Here is a 26,782-nt window from a genome sequence, read left to right as displayed (position 1 = left end):
TCCAAGTAATTGTCTTCAAAAACACAACTTCATACCAAAGAGAAAAAATTTATTTTTCCTTTACATACTTTGATACAGAACAATTCAGCTGAACACACAGAAGTGATGAGACATGTATATGGAGAATTTTCCATTTTCAGTATTTGGTTAAACAAAATACATCTTTGTAAACAAACTCAAGACAAGGCTCTAACAAAACCAAACAAGCAAGAAAACAAAAGTGGGCTTCCCCACTACCAAGCAGTGGGATTGGGCTGCTTCCCCTCCCTCTCTGTCACCAAGGCCCTGTTCCTCAGGGATGTGATCATACAGTTTCCCTTTTCCTGAGCAGCTGGATCACGTGATTTCCCTAAGGGTAAAACAGTGGTCTTTAGACACAAAGAGAGGGAGGTAGCCCCAAAGTGTTTTTAAAAACGTCTTTGCATATTGTGCACTGATCCATTGGCTTGCGGCTTCCATGCAATAAAGGGTCTCTTCAAAGTGCGATTTTAGTCAGCATAGAAAATTCCTTTGCTGTGGAGAATTTTTCCCTCTTCCTCTTGGAAAATGGCTTCAAGTCATAAGCAGAATTCCTGCAGGCCTGGTGCTCTGCTTATGAAGTGTTTCAAAATTCTGCCAGCTGGTTTTGGTCATTGGAATGTGTCAAGGAGTTGCACTTATATAGAAATGCTGAATGTAAGAAGAAGCCACTGCCCATGTGTCTTCAGAAGACTGCAGCATGGTGCCTGTGGGATGTCCAAAGGTTGTTAAAACACCACTCTTGTCCTGTTGTCTCATGGCTACTGCTTTAATTTACAAAGGGCTGGCTTTGGTGGTTTGAGTTCAGCTTCACACTGGCTTATCCAGGGTGTATCTTGTTCACATTTACAGCACCCTGTTCAAGGGCATGTACAGGGAAAACAAACACTTAAAGTAAGAGGAGATGGTTGTGGCTCACAGCCCTTTTTTCAAAGACTCCAGCCTTCTCTCAACCTGGAGTGGCAGACACCTTGGTTCCAGCACTATTGTATATTTCTTGCCTGAGTGGATAGCATATGGATCAGGAAATGTGATAAACAGCATCCCAGCCACAAAGAGCTAATTAGCTTGAAATCCAGCCTCAACTTACTGTTTCCTTATTCTGCTGTAGAAGGAATGATGATTGAACTATACCCAGCACCTAGCTGAGGTGACAGGGAAAAAAATGAGAAGATTCCCATTGGAATCTCCATGTCTTAGTTCCTCCTCCCTTCATGAGGGAGTGATGAGCAAGGTGGTTCATCAAGAAGGGAATGTCAGTCAACACTGAAGGAAGAATTTGGTTCAATTATCATCAAAGGACATTCACATGGACCCTGTACACATCTCCCCCAGTGGCTCCTTGTGACTACAAAAAGCAGAGATCTTAACTTGCAAAGCCCCTTTTCAATGTCTTTAGATCTACTTAGTTTATTCATAGGCAGGTTTACGTCACACCTTTTTTTGCCTTAGCAAGCCAGTCTGAGAGGGATATAAAAGGGAATGACTCCCTTTTAAACACCTTCAGTTTTATTCCCCTCTTCCTCACCCTTGTAAGAAGCTTCTGCACTACCAAGTGAACATGCAGGAACAGCTGAAATAGCATTACATGTTGCAGCAAAGAAAACCCCGTACACTTCTTAGAAAACTCTTGACTTTTCTCTGTAGATGCTTGAATTTTCCAAACCAGCCTAGTCTTGCTAGTGCTTCCCTCCCTGACTCGGCCAGCTTCACACCATCAAACAAATCACCAGGCCATGTGAAACATCCTAAGTGACATTAGAGAAAAATCCCCTACCTAACCAACACGTTTCCATAAAGATAGCCCCCACTTTCTGTAGCTGAGTTGGCACAAGTACTGCTAAGCAGCAAGGGATTCTCCAGAGCACTGTATCACTGCTAGTGTTGGAGAGTTTCCTGAGAGACCCTTATGTGTAATTCCAAACATCTACAAAACTTATGGAGGGAGATATTGTTGTAGAGTGGAGGCAGAGTGCTTGGCCTCTTCTTCTCCCCCGAAGCCACCTTCCAGCCAGAGCAGCTTTGGTAAGTTCTGAAGGGAGTACTGTCCAAGCACATGCAGTCTTTAAGGTGGGCTGGGGGGTAAAATAGAACAGTGGGGGGTCCACAACACCTCAGCCCCAAAGCCTGTTTTATGAAGCATTATGCATACCAATTAGCTGGAAAGCACAGAACTTGCTTTCCTCACTTCTCTATTAAGAAGTAACTAGCTTCCAACCCCCTCCACTCTGCCCCCACTCCTTATGTCACTGCCATATTGCACCAAAAGAGAAAGAGAAAAGCCCAACAAAAGGAAGTTCCAGAGGAGAACTGGGGCACCTATTATCCAGATTACAGGACCTCAGGGCAGTGAGGGAAGGGACTGGAGCTGTAATGGGAGAGGGCAGATCAAAGTCACATGTCAGCTCTCCAGCTCTGATGTGCTTCCACCTCCTCTGGTACCACCAGGAGAAGTTCACAGTTCTTTCCTCTCAGCTGGTGTTTCAAAAATTTCCTGTGGGAAGGAAAGGAAAAATGTAAGGGCAAAAGTGGAGAGAAACTTTCAAAATAGTCTGTCTACGTAGCAATGGCTCTGCAGGGACAAGATACTCAGGAAGAAAATAGGGAGAGACTAATTTCACCATTATATTTTTGACAGTAACTGCAGATTAGAAGTTCCCAAATTAAATTCAATCACTAGCACCTATTTCAAAACGGTACAGGTACAATCTTAAACTCACTAGTATAGTTACACAAATGACCCTTACCTGCCATCCAAAGTCACTGTGGTTTTTTGACTTGGCAAGAGACAGTGCAACTGAAACAGATTTGGTTTCTTTATGTTTTAGAGAGCAATGGTCTAGGGTGTCTTGAGAAAAACAGAATGCCAGGGATGGATGGGCTCATGCCAGAGCGGTGCAGAATTTGCTGGCAGCTTATGAACTGAGAGCTGATACAGTTTTTCAGCCACTCTTTCTGGAAGATTTCTCTTGGCAGAAAATTAGGGAGTGACCTTCAAACAATATGAAAATAAAAATCTTCCATTTCTCTAGTACCTTCCAACCTATTCCCAGAAAAGTTACATGCAGGAACCAAAACACATTGATGAAAAGTGTTGTCCTGAGATAAAACCCAGCACCCATTCCGCAAAAGCAATGGTCATAAGAATGAAGGATTGCTTTTCCACTGAAAGTTACACACAGGGAGCTTTAAGCTAAAAAGATGTCATTCAATTCACTAATATTTCAGCAGCATGATGAGCTCCATATACATTGCCCACAACTGTAACCTGTTTGTCTGGGACATCAAGATAATCACCAATGTTTTGAATGGCAGAAGGTGCAGAAGACTGTGAATGCTATGAATGACAAGAACAGCAGTTTTACTAGCCTGTGAAAGATACAGAAGACAAAATGGAACTCTAAGATGCAACTTGGGAAAGACTTCCCACCACTGTAGAAACTGTCTGCTAAAAAGAAAGACCTTTGCTGCACACGCACAATAGGAGTTTTGCTTGTGTCAAAGGAACCCTGTCATACCCTTTCCATTTGATGCTGTATGATGGTTTTGACTGCAGGTCCCACCAGGTATGAGACTACATGCTTCTACCTTCATTCCTATGGTAATCAGTTATGAAGCTCAAGCTCTCACATTCCCAAGCTATTTTCCTAGCCTCACAGAAATGGATTTCATGAGGTAAGGTCCAGGAAGGGAAGAACGAATTTTACTTCCCTTCTTCAGTCACTGCTATCAGATTTCACACTTATCCATAGGGATGGCAAAACATGAACTAAGTTACATAGGACACCTAATGCTTCATGACAGATGTTCCATCTGTAGTAGGGGCTGGGGGTGAGAATTAGGATAGAGATGTACCCACCTGAGCTCACTTTCACCTCCAATCCACTCAGGCACCTTGAGTTTGGAGTCGAGGTTGTAGTAGGTGCCTCCCACCTCCCGGACACAGATCCAATGCTGTCGTTTTAGGGGGAGTTTCAAGGGACCCCAGCAGAGGCTGGAGGGCAGATTCATGATAAAGCCCATCACATTAGAGAGAGCAATGACATTAACGTCCCTGAACAAGAAGAGAGAGCAAAGATGGTGATCACATTCTGCTTAGTCACTTCACCTGCTTCCTTTTTTTTTTTTAAATCCCAACAGGAAGCAGTCATCTCCTGTACCACAGAAATGAAATGCTTCCCCAGATACTTCATCCCAGTTCTTGTACCTGCGCTTGTCCCACCAAACTGCTTCATAGCCTTTGGTCTGAAGCGCTGCCATGATGACGTTCACATCATAGTTCCCATTTCCCAGCATGCTCTTCTTGTGTGGTGTCACCATAGTGTTGGGAGACAATCTGCAAACACAAAGCAAAAGACTGTTGTTGCTGGTGTTCATTATGCCAGTATTCCAGCCACATGCAGTAAAAGTATCTGTAGCCCTGTGGGAGTGCCTACAGTTGCTGTATCCATACTCAGACAGTTTGATTTTTAAGCTCAGTTCAATGCTGAAAGGTGCCTATCTAAGAGGACCCCTCAATACTCTCCCATTCATTTTTTATCAGTTTGAAATTCCAATCAGTTGGCCAAGCAAGACATCTTTGATTGGAACTATTCTTTTACCCCTCAGGCAGCAAAAATGACAGGGTATTGGTTCAGCCCTGACTCAAATATTATTAATGCAGTATTTAGCCATGTGAGATAGGAAACTTCCCAGAGGTGCTAAGGTATTACACTGGATCTGACCCCACTAAACTCATGAGAACAGAGGAAATCACAGTATCCAGCGTGATGTAGATGCAGGTCAGGTTTTGCTTAGCAAAGAGTGGTTTTACATTTAATTCTCACCATTGTTTCAGTAAGTTCCAAAATGCTTCAAGAAAAGTATGTAACAGTCAAACATGTTATTATAATAGCTAAGTCTGCAGTCTGGTAGATCACTGTCATTAAAACATCCGCTCAGAAGCATGCCTTGATGCTATATACTGGTGCAATCACTGCACTATGCTGTGTCCAAAGACACAGATCTCTGCACCAGAGCTTACAATCTCAGATGACAAAGCAAACAAGTGAAGGAAAAGGATATGTCAAAGAAGCAGAGCAGTTATAGTGATAGTTGAGAAATATTCAGCCTTTTTTGCAATGGAGGGAAAGCAGGAAGGGATGACTTAGCAGGAAAGAAGGAACAAAGACATTCAAGGAAGAAGATAAAGCCGTGAGGGATAAGTTGAACTGCAGCATGACCATGAGATAAAGAGTTGGGAGGAAATTAGAGCAAAATAGCAAAACCAGTAGAGGCCAAACTGAAGAAAAAAAGTCAAGTTTGATGACATACTTCTAGCAACCAAAGGTCACTGCTACTATTGTCGCTCTACCTACCTCCCAGATTACTCAGTGAGTGCCTGCACCTCTCCTACAGCGTTGAGAAACAGAGATACCCTAAGTCCATCACACTACTCTGAAAGCTGCTGAACAGCTGCATAAGGTAAGTTGTGCTTGCAAAAGAAGCCTAGTGAAAATGTATGGACCTAATGCAGGGGTGGCCAACTCAAGCCATGGATAGCATGTGTATGTGGTGTTCAGCTTGCCCCCTCCCCAGCCAGCTATTATGAATAGTCTTTAAAACAGAACTCCTTTGAACTTGTGTGCAGTGGCAGATAGAGAAGAAAGGAAGCAGAGGAACAGATCAGCTAGGAAGCACAGGGCTGATAAAATAAATAAATAAATAAAGAACAGCATATTGAGCAAGTGAAGCAGACTGAAGTGGCACTTAGGGAGGTCACAGGGCTACTTTGCAGCATCCCTGCCAAAAAGGTTGGCCTCCACTGACCTAGTGCATCCCAGCTCTGACAAAGTGAAAGACTTGACAAAAGGAGAGGAGAGGAGAGGCAGCTCTTCAAGTAACTGGGTCCCATCAACTGTTGAGCACAACTTCAAGGGGGAAGTTGTGCCCAACATTTTGCACGTGGTAAAATTTCCGGGTGGTCAAGGCAGGTGCAGCAGAGTGCACTGGAACAATCTAGCCTGATAGTTATCTTTCTGTAGAAAGGGAAATAGACATCTGAAACAGGGCAATAATGGGAGAGGCTGTTAGTATCCACTGGTGTGCTTCTGAGCAAGAGTCAAACTGCACTTGAGCCTGGCCAGCATCCCACTGTCCCAAAAGAGGTGGTATCATTCAGAGGAAGAAACAGGCCCCACACTAGTTACAAAAAAGGTCCACATAATAGACAGCTGCCCACAACTTCCTTAGATGTGCTGGAAGGTTACTCACCACTAACTAATTCTTCAGGGATACTGTCTCTGCATACTGACACGTATGGGGCACTCACACTGGCACTGCTCAACTACAAAAGTCTTTTAGGTAAACAATACCCACTGTGGCTGCACAAGCCATTTAGAGACAAGTTCCATAAAGAGCTGTAAGGCTGTAACCATGCTGGCTCTTCCCAATAACTTTAGAGTCCTAGAGCAACAGAAATCAGAGGAAAAAAGGGAGGGCAAGCATGAATGTACATAAACAAAGATCTGTACATTTCCTTTTTAAGAATTTCCTCTATATATTCCTACCTGTGTTAGCCTCAATGAATGGTAACCCTAGGAAAATGAACTGAGGAAGTCTAATCACCCAAGGAATGCAGAGCGGTCCTTCCCAAGTGAGTACAAGGCCTACCTACTAAGCTGGGAAAGTAGGGTCTTGTAAACATATGCAAAGAATTCCCAATAACAACACTTCTACAGCAGATGCATTCTGGTATTATGTCACTGATATGCAAAAGCTTTTAATGAAGGAAGTCCTGAAGACCCTGAAGTCCTGACTAATCAGGTTGCCACACAGAGGCCAGACCACTGTGATGCTGTGGAGAAGATGTAGCCAAAAGCATCCCCAGAATATGCAATCTAACTTCTTGTAGAAAGATACAAAGTCTGGGGAAGAATCCCAGGACACAGGAGGTCTAATACAGGCAGAAGCTTATACTCACTAACCATCAGCAAAACCTAATCCATTTGTGATAAAAATATTTTGACATGCATTTTCTGTTTGGTCCAAATCAATCACTATGAAAGCTTCAGAGCAAAGTGATTCTGAATCAGGATGCATGACAAATTCATCCATCTTGATGAAGAGATCAGAAAAATGTCAATGGATCTCTTGTAGAAGTCTCATACTAATCTACCAATAGGCTCTCGCCCAAACCAAGCCAAGCAGGTTGACTGCGCCATCATTACTTATGACTGGTAATCAGAAAGAACTGTTTTGCTTCAGTTTAACAGAAATCCTTCTATGACTGAGTTTTTGTCCGCTATTACTCTGTTGTTCATTAGCACTTAGGAGCTATAGAAATCTTGATCAATGACAGGAAAGATATTATAGCTGGCCTGGGAACACAAAGTTCCAGAACATTTACATGCAGTCTGGCTTCCCACTTTTGTCAAAGACATAGCCATGTCAAATTCTGGTAACAGCCTAAGTGAGAAGCATCTGTGATGACTACAATGGCTAGTATCTGTTGCCTTGGCTCCATCAGTGAAGGGTCTTAAGAAATATTCACAGAAGTAAATCCATGAAAATGTGGAAACAACACAAAACTATTTTGGTTTCACAGCACAACAAAAGCTAACTGGAGTATTCATTTTCATTTCATTCAGTAAAAAACACTTTACAAAAAACCAGCTGAAGCTGCTGCAGAATTTCCATCAGTGTTACAGGACACACAGATCTAGCTACATAACTGAGGTCCAGCTTGCCAGAGTACACAAAGCCTTTTTGTGTGAAAAATCACAGAGGCAGTACTTGAAGATTTTCATTCATAAATCTGGGTGAACACAGAAGGTGAAACCTTTGATCAGACAACAGCCTGGGAAAGACACAAACTCTAAACTGCAGCTATTGAAGTTTTTGGACCACATTACATCAAAAAAATATCTATTTCCTCTCCTCTCCCAGGCCAATCACATGACCCAAGTTATTTAGACTAACTTGATAGGAATAATACCTTCTATGGGAGAAAGATAAGAGGCAAAATTTGGGAGACAAGTAGACATACTGAAAGGCAGGTAGGAGGCAAGAGACATAGTGCTGACCTATCACACAGGGATGTCCATAATCAAGCCCTCACATCCCAAATTGGAAGCCAGAACAGCTGGATGGACTGGAAAGGGGAAAGAGAAGGTAAAGACTTTTGCATCACGGATACAGGAGTCTTAGTGACTCAAGAGAAAAGCAACCATGTCCTCAGCACTGTTGGATTCCAGACAAAATCCTTCTCTTCCCTGCTACCTCACCAAGAATGGGAGGGTAAAAAAGAGCAAAGGTGAAGCAATGCTACCAGTGCACAGTGCTCCCTACCTCTGGAAAATCTCCTGCAGTGTTTCCCGGGTGAAGGCATTGCTGTCCTGGAAGACATTATTGAGGGCATGGAGGGCACACAGCTCTCTGCGCTGCTTCTCATGGTATATACGCAGTGGGGCCAGCGGGGGTGGCTCTGGTGATTCTGATTTGGTTTTGTCACCTTTCCATGGCACGCAACTCATTTTCTCATAGGGCAGTTGAGGAGGAAGGTAGTAAGGAATAAAGAGGTTTGAAGTTTCTACCCCTGCAACCAAAACAGCAGCCCACTGTTCTCTTGTGCACACTAATCCAGTTTCCAGCTGGCAACACCCCCTGCAACTCTTGGCTTCAGTTTATTCAGCAATCGTCTCCGACGGCCGGGTGCAAAAATCACGTGGAGATCTGGAATGTTTTCCCCCGTTCTTCCCCTGCTCCCCATAAAATGCCCTCTGGGGGTGTTTCCCTCCCCACCCCCCTCAAAAAAAGTATCGAAAGCTTTGAATCTCCTTAGTGTCAGAGCAGCTGGAGTTTGCCACACCGCTCCTTTTCTTCCATCTTCGCCAGTGCGGGGTGTCCCTGAGAAAGGATCGGGGGCAGGCCGGGAAGCAGGGCCCTGGCTCACACAGCACGGCCAAAGCTGGATGCGCTGTCTCGGATGCCACCAGCAGAAGGGAAGGGAAGCCTCAGGGCTGTATCACAGTGTCAGCGTCCTGATGAGAGGGGCAATCGATGCCAGGGAGGCAGAAGGCAGCTAGGCGCTGCAGAGGAAGCTGTGCCCTTGCACTGCCCTGCACAGAGATGGGGGAGAAGCCCTGTTAGTTCCAAGGTAAGACCCTACCCAAGGCTGAGGGATGGGGTGGGGAGGGCACTAGACCCCAACCACCCCAGGCTCCCCCCACCCCTGTAACAGGCCCCACCCCAAGACCTGCCCACTCCCACCCCACCCCCAGGCCCACTACAGGCCCTGCCCCAGACCCCCCACTCATGCCAGGCCCCCAGAACTCACCACAGGCCCCACCCCATAGAACATTCCCCCACAGGCCCCGTCCAGACCCCATCGCAGGCCCCGCCCCCAGACCTCCCGAGCTCCCTGCCGAAGTGCGCATCCCGCCCCCCTTCCGGGCGAGGGGAGAGAGGCCCCTAAGCGGGGTGTCGCAGAGGAGCGAGGGGGAAGTCTCCCAGCCCGACTCTGCGGGCAAGCGAAGCGGAAGAGGGGCGCGGGAGGCCGAACGCGCCCCTAGCACCCCCCACTCACCGCTCGCGGCCCGACCTCCGCGGACCAACAGCCGCCCCGTCGTCCGCGCAGGCGCAGCCGGGCCCGCCCCTGGCCTGGCGCGTGCACTAGCCCCGCCCCGCACACGCCGACGTCTCCGAAGCGCGCTGCCACGTGACGTCACCGGACCCTGCGCCCCGCCTGCTGGGCTGCAGCCGTGGCCCCGCTGCGCCTGCGCCCTGTCCTCCAGAAAGCCAGCTCCCGGGGCTCGGAGCATGCGCAGAGCTCTCTTGTTGCGTAGGCGCAGCGAGGACCTTGCGCAGTGTTGCCTGGGGCAGGTTAATTATCGAATTGATGCGATAATTTCAACCCTTTGACGATGTGCGAACGAGAAGAGTGAACGAGTTCAAAAATGCACGGTCCTGTTTGAGGCAGCTGATTGATACAGCATATGCAAACCCCCAGTCACTCTCAGGGAGTCTTCACGGACTCGTGGGGTTGCTGTCAGCAGCACTTTCGTACGACTGCTCGCCTCAAAATAAAGAAACGCTTCAACTCCGATGGCCCAGCTCTCACTCGCTGGCGATTAGAGTGAGCAATTTAAAGTCAATAAGATGCATTTACATACGTATTTGCATATTTTAGTGAGCGATAGTAGTTCAGCAAATATGAAAATTTTGAGCTTCCAACACGGTAATTGCATATTTAAGACCTGGGAATGCTGAGCCTACCTGCTGGTGTGAAGCGCAGGCTCCACTGGGGCAGGAGCAATGCTGCTTTTTCCTTCGGGCTGCTGCTGGGGAGTGCCCTATGTCATCCCTGACTGAAGCAAATGCCTTGAGTGCCCAGGGCTTGGAGCTAAGGGTGGTGGCCCTTCTGTTCCATCACCTTCCCCAACGGCCCAAAGGTTTGTGCCCACCTCCTCACTGGTGTCAGAGGGGATCACACTGGCGGTGAGAGGGGGCAGATTGCGACCAAAGTTCCCCTCTACCTTAGTCCATCTCAAGATGAGGGTTTCAGTGTGAGGTGTCTTAAAGATGGTCAGGATGTTACTTGATACAGGGGCACAAGTAACCATTTTAGACAAGAAAGACTTCCCCAAGACAAGAGGCACCCCTTGTCATTTGCAAGGGATAGGCGACATTAAGAAACAAGAAACTTTAGTACAAGCCAAGCTCCAGTTCCCGGGAAGTAGCTCCCTTTATTCCATGCCTGCAGTAGTTCTTCCTGGAGGCCCAAGCCTACTGAGTCTTCCTGCTATTAGAGATCAGAGATTTTGGATTGGCCATGAGATGTGGGGTTTTGGGCAAAACATGGGAAATCTTCCTGCTCCAGATGGTCTAGAAGCCCAGTGCAATGTAGCTACTTGTAACCTTCCACCTCTATCTCTGCCACAAATACAAATGGTTCACTGCCTACAATACTGAACCCCTCCTGCAGCCACTAAACCCATCACCGAGTTGATTTGACAGCTCCTGGAGGACAGGATGATTGAGCGTTGTCATTCTGTGGCTAACAGCTCTGTGTGGCTGGTTTGGAAACCTGATGGATGATGGTGAATGATGGTCTATTTCAAAGGCCTGAATGCATGCACTGACCCCATCCACACAGCCATGCCCAGCATATCTGACGTATGCACCCACATCCAAACTGGCGCCCTGTCATGGATGGCTTGTATTGGTCTCAAAGACATGTTCTCCATTCCCATTGATTCAGAATCCAGGAAATATTTTGCTTTTACTTGGGGTGGGGAACAGTTTCGATTCTGTGTTCTTCCCCAGCAGTGGTGTCACAGCCCCACCTATGTGCACTGGCACCAATTGTGAAAAACATGGAAGTGCAGCACCTAACACCCACTGCTACCACTATATTGATGATGTCATGGTGGGGAGAAAACTTGTGAGGCAGTTGAGGCATGCCTCCAAGATCTAATAAATGCCATCAACGACGCTGGATTTACTATCAATGACTCCAAGACCCAGGCCCCTGATACTAAATGCCAATTTCTGGAGGTCATCTGGTCAGCAGAAGGGAATCACATTTCCCAATCAGAAATTGATCGAATGGCAAATGCTAGCCCACCCCAAAATGTAAAGGAACTGCTAAGCATACTAGGTATCTTAAATTTTTGGAGATTGCACATCCAGGAGTACAGCACCCTAGCCAGACCTCTATATAACCTATGCAAGAAAAAGGCCAAGTGGGAATGGGGTGGAGAACAATGCTTGGCGCTTCCAGCTCTCATACAAGCCATTTTAATGCATGCAAGGTTAGCCCCCATTAGAGAAAGGGGGGAAATGATTCTCCACCTGGGAGTCTTAGACAATGGAGGTCATTGGAGCCTATGGCAGCGAATGCTCGATGAGCGCCAAGGCTCCCCCATAGGGTTCTGGAGTAAAAGCTGGAAAGGATCAGAACCAAGATATGCCATTTGAGAAATTCTTATAACTTGTTACCATGCCCTTATCTCCACCGAGGCTCTGTGGATGAATAATCCTATCATCCTAACTACATCATTCCCCGTCCTCCATCACGCTCTTTCAGAAAAGGTAATACCTCCCCCTGGGTAAGCTAGGGGATCCACAGTGCAGAAATGGATCTATGTCATTTTAGCCCAGGTAGAAAATTGTTTGCTGGGAGGACAACCTGCCTTGGTAGAACAAGTGACAGAACAGTGCCTAAATATCTTTCCCAGCTCCCGACCCTCAGAGCAACCTCCACTGGTAACGCCAGCCCCACTCTTTGATGAAAAATCAGGTCAAAACAGGGTGGAATCCTGATTCACAGACGGGCCAGCGGCAGAAATCTCTTGGACAGCAGCCACCAAAGAGATGGACATACTCTCCAGCGCCATGGTACCAGAGCAAGCGCTCAACATGCAGAATTACGTGCCATCATAATGGTAATAGACCATGTCTTGGAGACTGCAACCTCCACCTCTCCTCCCCACATTCAAATTTATACTGACTCCTGGATGTGCTACCAGGGATGCACTGTTTGGCTACCCATGTGGCATACCGAAGACTGGAAAAGGAAAGGGAATCCAATCTGGAATCATGACCTCTGGAAACACATCTGGGACTCCACTGCAAACAAATTCATTGTAGAGATCAGACACACAGATGCCCACACTCACAAGAAAGGAACACACCACTCAGCGGCAGCAATGTGGAACCACAAGGTGGATCAATTGGCCAAAGGTCTAAAGGTTTGCGCAGCAAAAGCAGAAACTGTCATAGAACCAGAAACTCTTTCACCTTTCATAGATTCATAGATTCATAGATGTTAGGGTCGGAAAGGACCTCAATAGATCATCGAGTCCGACCCCCTGCATAAGCAGGAAAGAGTGCTGGGCCTACATTACCCCAGCTAGATACACATCTAGCCTTCGCTTGAAGACCCCCAGGGTAGGGGAGAGCACCACCTCCCTTGGGAGCCCGTTCCAGACCTTGGCCACTCGAACTGTGAAGAAGTTCCTCCTAATATCCAATCTAAATCTGCTCTCTTCTAGCTTGTGGCCATTATTTCTTGTAACCCCCGGGGGGGCCTTGGTGAATAAATACTCACCAATTCCCTTCTGTGCCCCCCTGATGAACTTATAGGCAGCCACCAGGTCGCCTCTCAACCTTCTCTTGCGGAGGCTGAAAAGGTCCAGTTTCTCTAGTCTCTCCTCGTAGGGCTTGGCCTGCAGGCCCTTAACCATACGAGTGACCCTTCTCTGGACCCTCTCCAGATTATCTGCATCCTTCGTGAAGTGCGGCGCCCAGAATTGCACGCAGTACTCCAGCTGCGGTCTGACCAGCGCCCGATAGAGGGGAAGTATCACCTCCTAGGACCTATTTGTCATGTATCTGCTGATGCACGATAAAGTGCCATTGGCTTTTCTGATGGTTTCGTCACACTGCCGACTCATGTTCATCTTTACAGGACCCGATATTTGTGGCAGCCAACTGGCTTCACCACCAAAATGGACATTGTGGGATTCAGGCGTTACTACAACATGGCCTAGAATGGCGCACAGCTATTTCCCGACAAATGGCAACTTATGTCGTAAACCAATGCATCATGTGCCAGGAAGTTAAAAGGCATCTGAAGCCACTCACTCGATTTGGGGGCCCTCATATTAAGGAAGGAAAACAGCTCTGGGATACCTGGCAAATCAATTACATAGGGCCCACCATTGCCCACCGTCTCTAAAAGGCATTTTGTTCTAGTAGCATTTAAAGTAGTAAGTAGATTCACCTTCGCTCAGGTATCTCGGCGCTGCACTGCAGAGGACACTATCCGTGGCCTAAGTGCCCTCCTTAGTGCATATCCCAAGTCCCTGGAAATACAGAGCGACAATGGCTCCGGATTTAAAAACCACCTATAACCAGATGGATGTAAGAGACCCAGATTCTGTGGACTTATCATTGCATATATAACCCCCAGGCTAATGGCATAGTGGAACGGGCCAACTCCATCTTAAAAACTCATTTGAAACTGTTCATGAATTCCACTTACTCCCATTGGGACAATTGTCTGCATCAAGCAGTCCATCTAATGAATCATTGAGCACGTCCTCTAGGTTCACCTATTGAACTCATCTTTGCAATTAAGGATAGGGAACCCCCAACCACGAGACCTCGACCCCACTGTTCAGAAACCCTCAGGCCAGGGATGAAGGTTAAGGTCTCCCATCCAAATATTGCTGATTGGGAAGGGACAATTATAGCAAGGGGGCGGGGTAACACTTGGTGGGTATTTAACCATGCAGAAACTTCTGAATCTATAACTCTTGTGCCCACAGGATGGATATCCTACTATGCCTCACCCTCCTAACTGCATTTGTTGCAACAGAGACTTTAACTGTACCCTTGTGGTGCAATAAGACTAACACCCGTGCCTGTTTTTCCTCATCTGGACCATCATGTGTATTCTTAGGCGACCTCAACACTTCATCTTCTATTTCCAAGACACTAACTGGTATTATAATTTTACATCGCACGTTGCCTGGTATAACGTCTCTTTTTCCCCTCTTCCCAAAGTGCAAACTTAGAATGTTCCTATACCACTAGAAAATGTGCGGATGTATGGGTTGCCCAAAATTATATCCCATTCAATTTTCTAGTGGCCCAATGCCACCACCTGTAATTGTTCAAACAGATGGTGGCCCAAACTAGGGGCAGGGCCAAGCACCACAGCTGCCTGCAGGAGCTCCCTGCTTACTGCCACCATACTCCTGCCGCTGCCTCCTGCTGGAGCTCACCATACCCTGCCCCAGATTCCAAGGGCATGCAGCGTTCATGCCCTGAAGCTGGCCTGGGGGTGACAGTCTTCCCCCAGTGGTTCCCACCCTGCTTGCACTCCAGGCTCTTGGGAACAGGCCAGCTCCCAGCTTCCACCTGGCTTTGGTGTTTTAGAAAAACTTATGGCGCGCTCCCCCTCCCAACCAGGCCCTACCCCCAGAGACCTTCCCTCCCCCTACACTGGGCAGTAAATAGGCTTGGACTAAGGGGCAGGGGGAGTAGACCCCTTTAAGATCCATCCCACTGCCACAGAGTATCTGGGTGCCAGGAAGCACTGGTGCCTCTACCCCAGGAGAGGGAGATATGCCAACCCGCCCTCTTCTGCCGAGCGTTAGGCTGTGAGGGGCAACCTGAATGTCCCTCACTCCTTTTTTTGCTGGGCTGGGTGTGTCCCTGCAGTCCTTCTAGCAGCAAGGGGTCCCAGGAGCAGTGTAGCCTGAATCACAGGGATCCAGCCACCTGCTAGAGGATGGGGTTTCTGAGGGACTGAGCAGAGAGGCAGCAGGCAGTCACAGCATGAGCTCTCATTGAAAAAAATGTCACGGTTGGAGACACACTTGCAATGAGGAGCACATTTCTTACAGAACAACTGCTTGAAGATCCGAAAATCAACCTAACACCTTTTAAAAGGAGAACTTGGGAAACAATTTAATTAGCTGGCTGGGCACTAAGAACTCAAGGCAGCGGTTAGACAAGCTGTCAAATGTTAGACATTCTTCCTTAGGTCTCTGAATCCAGGAAACTAGGCACTGAGGGCCTTGTTACCCTGTTTACACTAAGGGCCTTGCTCCCTGTCATTTTGGGCAGCTCCTTGTCATCTTAACCCCTGAGCTGTCCACAACTGAAACTGGTTTGAAGCACTTCTTAGGCCAGCACTTCTCAAGCTTTTCCTTAGCATGACCCCTCACTTCCAACCCACAGTCCCCCACCCCTGTGACCCCTTCTGCTGATGCTGCAAACCCATTTGGGGTCACAACCCACAGTTTGAGAACCGCTACCTTAGGCACTCTAGGGAAGGCTGATCTCTGATCCATGCAACCTAGCTCCTGTTGCACTAAGGCAGGGGTCAGCCACCCCCAGCATGCATGGCACATGAGGCCATTTTGCTGGGTACGCCACAGCAAGCCTGGGCTCTGAGCAGCTGCCGCCAGCCACAGAGCAAGCAGCTGGGGCTCCGTGGTTGGCAGCAGCTGCCCAGAGCCTGGGCCAGCTCCAGTAGGCTGGGAAGCTGCACCAGGGTCCAGAGCCCCAGCACCAGCTCTGTGGCAGTGGTGGGTGTACATGAACCTTGGGGCGCAGGTTGGAGATGGGGCTAGAGCACTACAACCCTGGTCTCAACCCAGCCATCTGCCTGGAGGGGCACCTGCACCTGACACCAGCAACAAGGATTGGGTCCCTCACAGCTCCTTCCGTCTGTTTCTAGCATGCCAAGTCGAGACGTGGGTCAAGGTTGGTTTGGCACTCCAGCCAGAAACATTGCTGACCCCTGCATTAAGGTGTAGCTCAGGGACGGGCAATTATTTTGGGCAGAGGGCCGTTTACTGAGCAGCCCAGGGCAGATAAATATTAATTTTCTAAATTTTTTAGGGGCCCCTCGGGCCAGATAGAATGGCCTGGTGGGCTTCATCTGGCCCCTGGGCTGCATTTGCCCACCCCTGGTGTAGCTGCTGGGACAGAAAAGCAGCAGCCTAGCAGCACCTGCAGCCAGGCAGGCAGGTTACCCTTTCCCTGCCTGCTCTTTGGGATAGGCATCCACAAGTAAGTAATACCCTGGGGGTACCCCTAGAGCGAGGGGAACTGGAAGTCACAGGGGGCAGGGAGAAGCCCAGAATGGGAGTGGGGGGTGGTTTTTCCTCCAGGCCTGTGCTGGCCTGAAATGTGACTGCTCTAAACTCGACTTAGCACTAAAACCCATCAAAATTTGTGCAGCTCACAGTGTAACATGTAACAAGGCCCTGATGATACTGAATTAATGGCCTATTATAATTTATCAAACTCCTGAATACTTTCCACACAAGGAAGGTGAGACTCCCACCCTCTGCTCCCCCCCTTGTCCTGTTTGATAGGCCTTCAGGACTCCACTTCTTTTATTTTGCTAACTGTGTGTCTGCTACTCCCCTATGATATTTCACTTGCTGTGCCTAGCTTCCTGGATTCAGAGACCTAAGAATGCCTGACATTCAAAAGCTTGTCTAACTTTATCCCAGCTACATAGTTGGTCCATTCAAAGAGATCACCCTAAGAAATCCTAGGCCATTGATGATCACACCCAATGCTAATAAGGTGACCCTAGGAAAGAACAAGGGTCACAGGTCATGACTTATTTTCCCTGCTACCTACTCAATTGGCCAGAAGCACATTATCTCAGAGAAATGGGCGTGAATACTGAACTTTGAATCTGAACTGTATAAAACGGCTCCAAAGGCATAGGGGTGAGAGCCTGGAACTTGCCTCAGTCATGAGGATGGATTCTGGGGGAGCCTGAGTCCTTTTGTGACCATGTAAAAATCCTAGAGCAATTCTTTTGTTGCAAAGACCTTGGAAGCACCACAGCAGCTCAGAATATTTTGGACTAAGTAAACTCCTATTTGAAATCTTTGCTAATTAAGTGTAGATGTTTGCACATCCAATGGTGCTAAGATGGTGTGGCACCCTGCAGCAAGGATCCCGAGATCCCTGCAGAGGATCTCACATCGCACTGGTTGAGAAGCACTGTTTTTACCCCCCAGATCTCTCCTTGTTTACAGAGGGAACAGCACAAGTTGCCAAGCACAACCTACACACGTGGTTCAGCCTCAACCTGGAGTGACCTTTGCAATTGTAAAAGAGGTTCAATCTCCACGGGACTGTACCAAATTAGACCTGGGAGTTCCTTAGAGTGTAGGATCCTGTCTGTGTCATCAGCCAGTGCTTGATGTCTCAGAGGCAGGTGTAAAAAACTCCTCCGTGAACAATAATGGACGAGTTCCTTTCCAGCTTGTATCTGCCATTGGCCTTATGCCCTGAATCATAAAGGTTTATATACGAATTTTAAGCCTTATGCAATAGAACTGTTAATGTTTTAATTAACCCTATACACATCTACTTTTTTTAATCTTCTGTGAGTTCTTTGCCTTGTGTGCTGTGCTCTGAATTCTGTAGTTTATTCCACTCATGTTTTGCCAATGTCTCTGGTAGTCATGAAGGACCATGTTGGGCTAGCAAGGGTGTTCAAGTGATTGAAAAGTTCAGTGCCTGACAAACACCCTCTTTCACCAGCCTCACACTTCTCTGTGCCCTGAAAACCAGTCTATTGCTACTCCTCCTGTCACCTAGTATGATTTTCTAACTTTGTTGGAGGGTTATTGCTGTTTGAAATGTGCTGTGTGCCTACCTTTACCATAGGGCAACATTAGTACCTGTCAGCAAAGACTGCCAATGATGATAGGTGTATCGCTTTGTCAGATGCCGCATAAGCATAAGAACAATGCTTCCTTTTGCTAACCTGTAGCTCAGTATTCAGCTGCTATGTGGATATTTGTATAATATCTACCCATTTGAAGTGTCCAGCACAAAACAGATGAACTGTTATGGTTAATGCTTCAATACTTATGTCAGTGTGCTGCAAAAGCTCAGCATTTATCAAACTCATCCTAATAAACATGAAAAAAGATAAACAAGACTTTTTGGTGTAGTCGCTCTAGCTCCTTGGTGTTCTGTCCATGTAATGTCCAAGTGTCACATCCATACTGCAGTCATCACTATCACTGCCCTGTATAACTTCAACTTAATGGGGAATTTTGTTCCCTACCAACTCTGTTCTCACATAGTGAGGCTGCCAAAGACCACAGTAGCTTTCTGTCTGCACCCCGATATCAAAATAGGTGCAGTTGATCAGGATACATGTGAAATAAATGAATTTATGAATAACGGGTGTTCATTTCCATTTATGATTATGAAAAACAACATTATTATAGATTATTTTTCCAAGAGATGGCTAGTACATGACCTTGGTTTTCCTCAAGCTTAGTTAATTCAAACCTGGCCACAACAGAACCATTCACTAACAGCTGAAAGTCCTTCTCAGAATGTGCCACCGCTGGGCAATCCACAGCATTCAGTAACTCCTGGATGACATGTTTGGCCTCTTTAGACCTTGCTCACAATCTGGAGCAGTGCTTCTCAACCTCATTAGACTCAAGGCATCCTGTGTTAGTTTCAGAGCTCCCCTTAAAATGCCAGGTCGTATTTTTCACTTTTTTTTTGACAATGGAAAAAGTAACATGGCAAGTTTTCTATTTCAAATAACTTTAAAAGACAGCAACAGGTCAGAATGTTTTAACACTGTGGATTGCTATTCAAAATCTCTGGATTTATCTTGAGAATCATGTGTAAGCGTTTGCACACAGAACAGTGCCACTATTACACAGCACCCTTACAAGGATCTCTCTTTCAAGGATGGCATTTTTGTCATTGAGAATCACTGATCTAGAAGGATTAGCCAATTTTCTAGTGCTGCAGAAATGTAATACCCCCCCACAGAAGGTCACCGCTACATGTACGTAGAAAAATGTTACATAGAAAGATGTGAAAGGGATTCATCCAAGAATATACCCCCATTCCACTCCATTTAGACAGACCACACTCAGCCTCGCTTCTGCCATGCATCCCTGCATAGAATTACTAAAACATTATTAGGAATTTCTCAGGATGACTGAACTTCTTCATCACACTTTAGATCCTGGATCAAATAAGCATGTTGAAAGCTTTGGTGATGTCAGTAAACTTCAGAGCTTGTTTATTCTTAGCATTCTTCCTGGATCTCTACAGAAGCAGAGGGTCAAGGAGGATCCAAGCCATAGTTTTGTTACCTGGTGGCCAGATCTCCTGATAATTATTACACTTGGACTTCTTACCTTTACCCAGATAAATTAAAATTATGGTTGTGTGCTTCCGATCCAGAGGACCACTTCTGCATTCTGTAATTACTAGAAGATCTGAGATTTGGGAGGGACTAAGGGGAGGAGGAGGTCCCACCGGGTCTGGGAGCAGGGCCAAAGCCTGGGAACAGGTCAGAGAGGGCCAAAACCTGGGTGAAAGGGGGAGAAAGGACAAGTATAGGTCTAGGTACCCAAGAGTAGAACAGAGACAGGACTAGAGAAGGTCTGTTGCCTGGGGGGAGGACCAGGAGGTTCCGGTGCCCAGAAGGGACTAGGTACATGGGAGGAGAACACAGATGAGACCAGAACACTTCCAGTAAGGTCTGATCCCCAGGAGGGACTATGTACCTGGGAATAGTATGGAGTTGGGAGCCAGGGTGAGTTTAAGGCCAGAACCAGAATCGTGGGAGTAGGACAGGAGTGGATGAGACCTTGCTCAGGAATCCCTGGGGTAGCTTCCCTTTCCTTAAAGGAACATCAAGGCATGGCAGGAGAACAGAACGGGAGAATCAGGGTAAAGCAAGGGCTGAGTAGCCACCAGAAGGTGTCACAGCCACCCTTTGGGACAGGCCTTGTTACTGATGTCCACTATACCAAGCCTATTTTCCAGCAATGAACACTGTGCTCCTTCCAGCTCAATTGGCATATGGATTATCTAGCAGTGTATACATGTTCCATGTAACAATAATTGGGAATTTCATTAATTTTTGCTTTTAAGAGCATAAGAAAGTGACTGACCAGATGCAATAATCTGGTCCTCATCATACATCCAGATAATCTTAGTGCACCTTTTCTAGTCCTGGGATATACAATACAATCCTAAAAATGTCTGTTCAGTCATTCGTTACATCATCAGAGGGGAGTTCACATATGGTATTTAACCCATAGATTGTGCTGAGACTACCCACAAGGGGAATACTTCAGTGGTAAATGTCCTGTTGGTTTTTCATTCACTGGGCTGTAATATAGGGCACTGAGCAGACATTGCATGACAAAAATATTGCAATAACTTACTGTTAAACTACTGACTTGAGGCACTCAGTCTCTCTCCTCACTTCATATAGGTCTGGCTGGATTAGAATTTAATATGTAGTACTAAAGAGTTCTGTCAGTCATTCTCCAGTTCATAGGTGCTGACTCTGTGGGTGCTCTGGGGCTCAAGCACCCACCGAAAAAACCCCACTGGTGTTCAGCACCCGTGAGCCATGGCTGTTTTGGTTTTATGAGATACATGTTAGATCTCTGTTAAAAACTTTGCCCTGAAACTGAGCTTTTTACAAGCTGGTACCAGTAGGTGGAAGAAGCATGTTATGCGGCTGCACAGGAAGGCGGAATTAGATTAAAGCACAGCGATTCATGATGAGGCAGTAGACATGAGTAGCGTCAAAGCACTCACTGACAAAAACCAAAGTCGGTGCTCCAGTTCCTCAAAATATTCAGTCCTCCTGAAACTGAACTAGTTCTACAAATTCATCATCTTTGTTTTCAGTGCCAAACATGTAAACATTATAAAGGTGCATACAGGCCTGCATCCAAGATCAAGACACACTTAGGTTTGATGACCTACAGGCATATATTAAAAGCATTCCTAGATCTGAAGATATTGTACAGTATTAGCAGATAAGTAAGACAGCGTGAGAGAGAAAGTTACAAAGTGGTGAAGTGACTTGCCTAAGCTCATTGGCAGAGCTGAGGATAGAGTATATGGGTGAAATCATGGCTTAATTGAAAACAGTGGCAAACCTATTTACTTCAGTGGGGCCAAGATTTCACTGTGGCATCTAGTGGCCTACATATTAGACCATGCAACCCAAAAAGTGCACCTCACAACTATGAAGACAAAGCCCTTAACCCAAGGAGTTTATCAACTTAATTTCAGCATAATACCAGAAAGGGACTAACATAACAGCACAATAGGTCAGGTTTGGGAATGAGGCACTGATATATTTCCGCAAGAGCTCTGGAGTCTGCTTCTCTCAGCAGATATATAATTTGGAAAATATGCGTCTAAAGGATGAGACATGGACTTGGAAGACCCAAGTACTATTCCCAGTTCTGCCACACAGCTACTGATTGACTTGGACAAGTTTCAACATACTTCCCCTTCATTCTTGCTTGTTTAGATAATAAGTATCCACACAATAGGTCTCCATTAGTAACTGTGCCCTTTATATTCCAATACAAATAACAAGGACACAAGTTTTTGAAGAAAAATATTCTGCATCCTATTTTCCAAAACCCTGAACTCCCATTTCTTGGACACCTAGCTAACTTCTATTCACCTCGGTTATGCCATAATATCTACGACCATTTTGAAGAATGAGTAGGATTAGTAATGCCATTTTGGGGCTGCCGAGCTTAACTAACTCCTAGAACAAGAATGGTAGACAATAGCCTCCTGCTGCAAAGGAGGTGCCCAGCTGCACATGATAAGTGGCATCATCCATACTTGGTAATATCAGGGAATTATTGAGTAACATTTGTTCATGTATCATAGAGAAGTAGGACTGGAAGGGACCTCCAGAGGTCATCTAATCAAACTCCCTGCCTGAGGTAGCATCATCCCTGTTCAAATCATCCCATACAAATCATAACTAAACTCTACACAAGATTACCATCAACCCTAACACAACATAGACCTAACACCCTAAACTGCCACAGGTAAAGCGAGGGAAGCAAGGCAGTTAACATTCTGCTTCTATGAAATGTTGTCAAAATATGCTCAAGAGATCTCGGGTAGATCTGTGTGGCTTGGATGAGTGAGGCTTCCAGCCTCTGGATAGCTATCTGTATATTCTGGGAAACATTAACATTTGTACAGAGCACTTTATGAACACTCAGCACTTGTCACAGGAACCTGGGAAACCAGGCATTTTTACCTCCCTTTTAAAGTTAGGAAAGGTAATGGCCTGAGAGCCCATGAGCTACTGAACACCTGCAAACTCAGTGGAAGACAACAGGAGTGATGAGAACTCAGAATTCTTCTGGATGTACCAGGAGGTTAAATGAGGAGGCAGAGTAGATTTGCCCCTTATAGACTAACCACACTCTACCTATCACAAGGTTTCACAGGCTGAAGCTCACTTCCTCAGGTGTTATGAAAAGACAAGCACAAAACAAGTGTATAAGGAAGTTAAATGAACCAAAGCCATGAATGGGTCTCTTGTCAGAGCCCAGATTAAAACAGGCCATTAGTGTCAGCCCTAAGGATGGTCCCTTTAAGATATGCTAACTCTTATGTGCTGACAAAGGTAGTTAGCTGACCTAGTCTGAAGTCACCAGATGCATCTATATAAGCTGTTCTGTAGGACACAATGGATGATCAATGGAAGAGCTGGTTGTGAGGGAATTGGCAGCGCTAGCAAGGCTGGTGTTTTCTCTTTAAGCATCAACCATGAATCCGTAGACTTGTGGGCAACCTGTTGCCACGTAATTGTAGGGGGAAGAGTTTTGATCCAGTATGTAAATAATTAAAGTTGATATTGTTGAGCCTGTGCAGTAACTGTTGCCATCTGCAGGTTCCAGAAGCTGATCTTTTGCATTGCAGCCCCAGCTACCAGTTGGGCATGCACAGCTGATATGGTGCATTTGGTGGGACCCTGAAGTGTATGTTCTGGGGTAAAGGTGAGAGATTGCTGTGATTGACAGGTGAATGTATCTAGTGGAAGAGTGAGTTGAGTAAGAAGATTGGATGCTGTTTGATTGGCATTGACAGACCCTTTATGTCAGATGACTGGTTGGTGAAAATGGAGTGATTGAGGCCTTTAAAATCTGCAGCTTGGAGCTGGTGTGTGTGGGAGTCGGTTTGTTAAGATCTGTTTAGATTGGGTGTGTTTGTTCATTAGTGGGTGAGATTTGTGTTTGGCTGTGCTGCTGCCTCAGTGGGACTGGCTCAGAAGTCCAATCCCTTGAGTGACTTCCTGCCATCTATAATCAATTTGGACTTTCAGAGCACCTATTGGATTTGCCATCAGATTGTCCTGCTAACATATTTGCCACCACTGCATTTGCTGTTACTGGATTGCTGCTTCTACGATCATCTGTTCCTACTCTGGTAAAGTATATTGCTTGTTTGTTGTTGGCATTTGTTCTCACCTTGGTTTCATTAATATCCCCCTCTTCCCTTTGTTATCCATTTTGCTAATAAATCCTTTCTGTGTTTATACCCGTTAACACTGCTTCCTGGTTATTCCATTATAAACTCAAGTCAGACTAGGAATCCCACTCGACAGTGTCAAAGGTGCTGCTCTGCTAAGTAGCCTGATTCAGCCTCCCAGAGAAACCACACTTATGGTCATGTTTTGAGGTTTACCTGCCTTAAAATGTGTTCTTGCAATGTTATGACTATGCCAGCCTCAAAGCCCCAGAAACTGGCACCAGAAACAGGGGGGAGTTCCCACTTTTTATATAGAAAAGTCATAGAGTTTAGTGTGACAGGCAATGGGTCAAAGGGAGGGAACAGGTAAAAAGTTAATATCAACATCTCCAACTTGAATAGAGACCATAAGGGGACCTGCAATTACTCTTCATTCCAACAGTGTGACACCAACAATCACCATCTCTTCCTTTGGACTGCTGTATCTGGTAGGAATGCATGGGACCCTTCCCATTGCACAACTCAGTTTCCCTGCCCTGAATGCCACTTTCTCTTTGGGCATTCTCCTCCAGAATTGATCACGGCTGCCACAGCGCAAGCATCCATCACCATTCTCTTGATGAAACCGCTGCCACTGTGGTCCAGAAAGATCTTCCCTTGCATGCCTGCTCTGGGACTGGGTTTGCATAACTTTCTTGAGCTGGTCCAGTTCACCTCAGAGCTTTTTCAATGTCTCTGTCACTGTCTGCAAGGCTGATGACTCCTGGGCTGGGGTGTGTGCTCTTGACTTCTCTTCCAAGGCCCTTACCATAGTGCTCTGTATATTCAGAGCCTCCAGTTTTTCACTACTTCTTTTCAGTGGCTAGCTTTATGGCATCATCCAGGCTACTGGGCTTCCCCAGCCAAAGCTGCACCATCTGCTCCCCACTGAAGGCATTTCTGATGCAGGACCTGATGGCTCAAGACCAGCTCATCTCTGGGCTGACTTGTGGGAAGGCCTTTACAGCTAACTGTCTTAGGCCAATGCCAAACTCTTGCAGTGACTTCGCTGAAGTCTTCTTATGATTAAAGAAAATGGTGTACAGGTCCATTCAGGTGCTAAAACATAACAGCAGGCCCCTGGAAGATCCCTATAATTCTGTTTGGCTTCATTGCTGAGCCCACAGTAAGCCTTCCAGGTACACATCTTCCCTGCTCAAATGCTCACACAACAAACAAAATCTATGCACTCACTGCAGCAGCCTGCCCTGCACCTGATGGCCTGTGACCACCAATTACTGTTTGCCTCACTTGTGTGATAGCCACCTTGCTCCCTTTAGATCCCACGGCTCCCACCAATTTGTGCCAACCCTGCAGCCCCAGCAACCAGCACCAGAAACAAGGGGGAGTTCCTACTTTTTAGACAGTAGACCATAAGAGGTAGGGTTATAGGCTAGCCAGCCAAAGGGAGGGAATAGGCAAGAGATAAAGGAGGATCAGTAAGGTGGTAACATATACTTAGTACCTTAAATTTCCTCCACAAAGGTGTCCCTAATCACTCCTTTGGTCCCAGAGTGCTCAAACAGCAGCAGCCCGCAACTCCTCCCTGCAAGTGAGTCCAGCTCCTTCAGTCCAACTCCTCTAGCCCCCTCAGTCCTGGCTGGCCAAGCCAGGGGGATCCCAAGCCGCACTGTGCACTCCTTCTAGGCAGGGTCTCCCCAGTTGGGCTTGCAAACTCGGTAACTTCTCCTGGCTTCGGTGGCACACGCCTCTCCAGCCTGCCCAGCTCCTCTGCTTCATGCACTGGGCTCTGGGCAATCATAAAGCGATCCCAAGTACTCTGATTAGTATTAGAAGAGCTACCCGCTCAGCCCTTGCAGCCACAAGGTGCAGTAAGCTCAGCACTGCTGCAATCTCCCCCCAGCACATGAAACCTTCCTGGAGCGCCCCCTCCAAGCCATCCCTACGACAACGCACAATTGGCTGCTACACCCTGACCCGGCGGGTTCTGGGAGTCGTAGTCCCCATTCGCAGTCCTCCCAGCTCATTGGTCCCGTCAGCTGTCACTCAAGGCTTGGCACCAATCCAATCAAAGGAGCCGGAGAGCGAAGGGGCAGAGCCAGGAACTCCGCCAATCGAAGAGCAGACTCGGGAAGTGAGCCAAGAAATTAAAATAGGCATTTCCTTTTGCTCGTACCCAATGAAAGGGCAGGGGTTTCCGATCGACGGGGGTGAGAACCAATCGAATTGCAACGCTTAGATGCAAGGCTGAGGTGGAGGACAGGGCCTTGGGTGCCCAGGAGCAATGGATTGCTTAGAGTTGCTGCGCTGGCCCAGGGTGGACCGGGATGGCTGCCCCTCAGCCAGGCGCTGATCTGGGGACTGCTTCCCTCCCCACCAGCCTTCCCAGGGCCCAAGGCCTGCCGGTCAATGCGGTCCCTGGGGCCAGGTGCTGGGGCGGTTCGTCCCGGGGCCGCTGAACAGGCTGGTTTCACCCCGATGTTATCATCCCCGTAACCCAGGCCGCTGCTACCTCACATAGTAGCAGCGGCAGACTTTTTTTTCCCCCTCTGATTGGTTCCCTCCTCCGTCCATCGGGAAAATCTGCCCTCTTATTGGCTAGCCGCCCAAAAGGAAGCGCCCATTTTTCTTTTTTCTTGCCCACTACCTGAGTCTGCCCTCCAATTGGCGGAGCTCCAGGGCCCGCCCCTTTTTCTCTGGCTCTTTGAATGTGATTGGCCCGAAGCCTTGTTTATCATTCCCTTGGCCTCTAACCATTGGCCGCCACCTCGCGGACACGTCGAGCGGGCTCTCCGAGTCGGAGCGGCCAAAAACTAGGGGGCGTGGCTCGGAGTGGGAGAGCCTCATGAATATGAATCAACGGGAGGGCGGTTGTCACGGTGATGACTAAATTATTCTCAGCGCCGTGCGGCGATTGGCTGCGGCCGCGGCGTTATGC

At 47.1% G+C, this 26,782-nt stretch overlaps 1 protein-coding gene across 2 annotated transcripts; it reads right to left on the bottom strand.

Moving 5' to 3' along the window:
• Positions 1 to 28: 28 nt before the first annotated feature.
• On the bottom strand, positions 29 to 25,768 carry JOSD1 (Josephin domain containing 1). Of its 2 annotated transcripts, none has more exons than XM_090043026.1 (5): positions 25,349 to 25,768; positions 8,347 to 9,116; positions 4,226 to 4,354; positions 3,878 to 4,072; positions 29 to 2,512 (listed from the first exon to the last, which is right to left on the bottom strand). In XM_090043026.1, exons 2-5 carry the CDS (start codon positions 8,529 to 8,531, stop codon positions 2,413 to 2,415), a joined length of 609 nt encoding a protein of 202 aa, XP_089899152.1. In that variant the 5' UTR covers positions 8,532 to 9,116; positions 25,349 to 25,768; the 3' UTR covers positions 29 to 2,412. The 2 variants fall into 2 exon arrangements, with proteins under 2 accessions (XP_089899152.1, XP_089899151.1); XM_090043025.1 differs by lacking the exon at positions 25,349 to 25,768 and adding an exon at positions 9,584 to 9,733.
• Positions 25,769 to 26,782: the final 1,014 nt, after the last annotated feature.

This window comes from Crocodylus siamensis, chromosome 4 (assembly GCF_052110815.1).
Source record: "Crocodylus siamensis isolate JL-2025a chromosome 4, ASM5211081v1, whole genome shotgun sequence".
Taxonomy (NCBI): domain Eukaryota; kingdom Metazoa; phylum Chordata; order Crocodylia; family Crocodylidae; genus Crocodylus; species Crocodylus siamensis.
The sequence above is the reverse complement of the archived record's forward strand: the minus strand, read 5'-3'. Positions and strand labels throughout refer to the sequence as shown.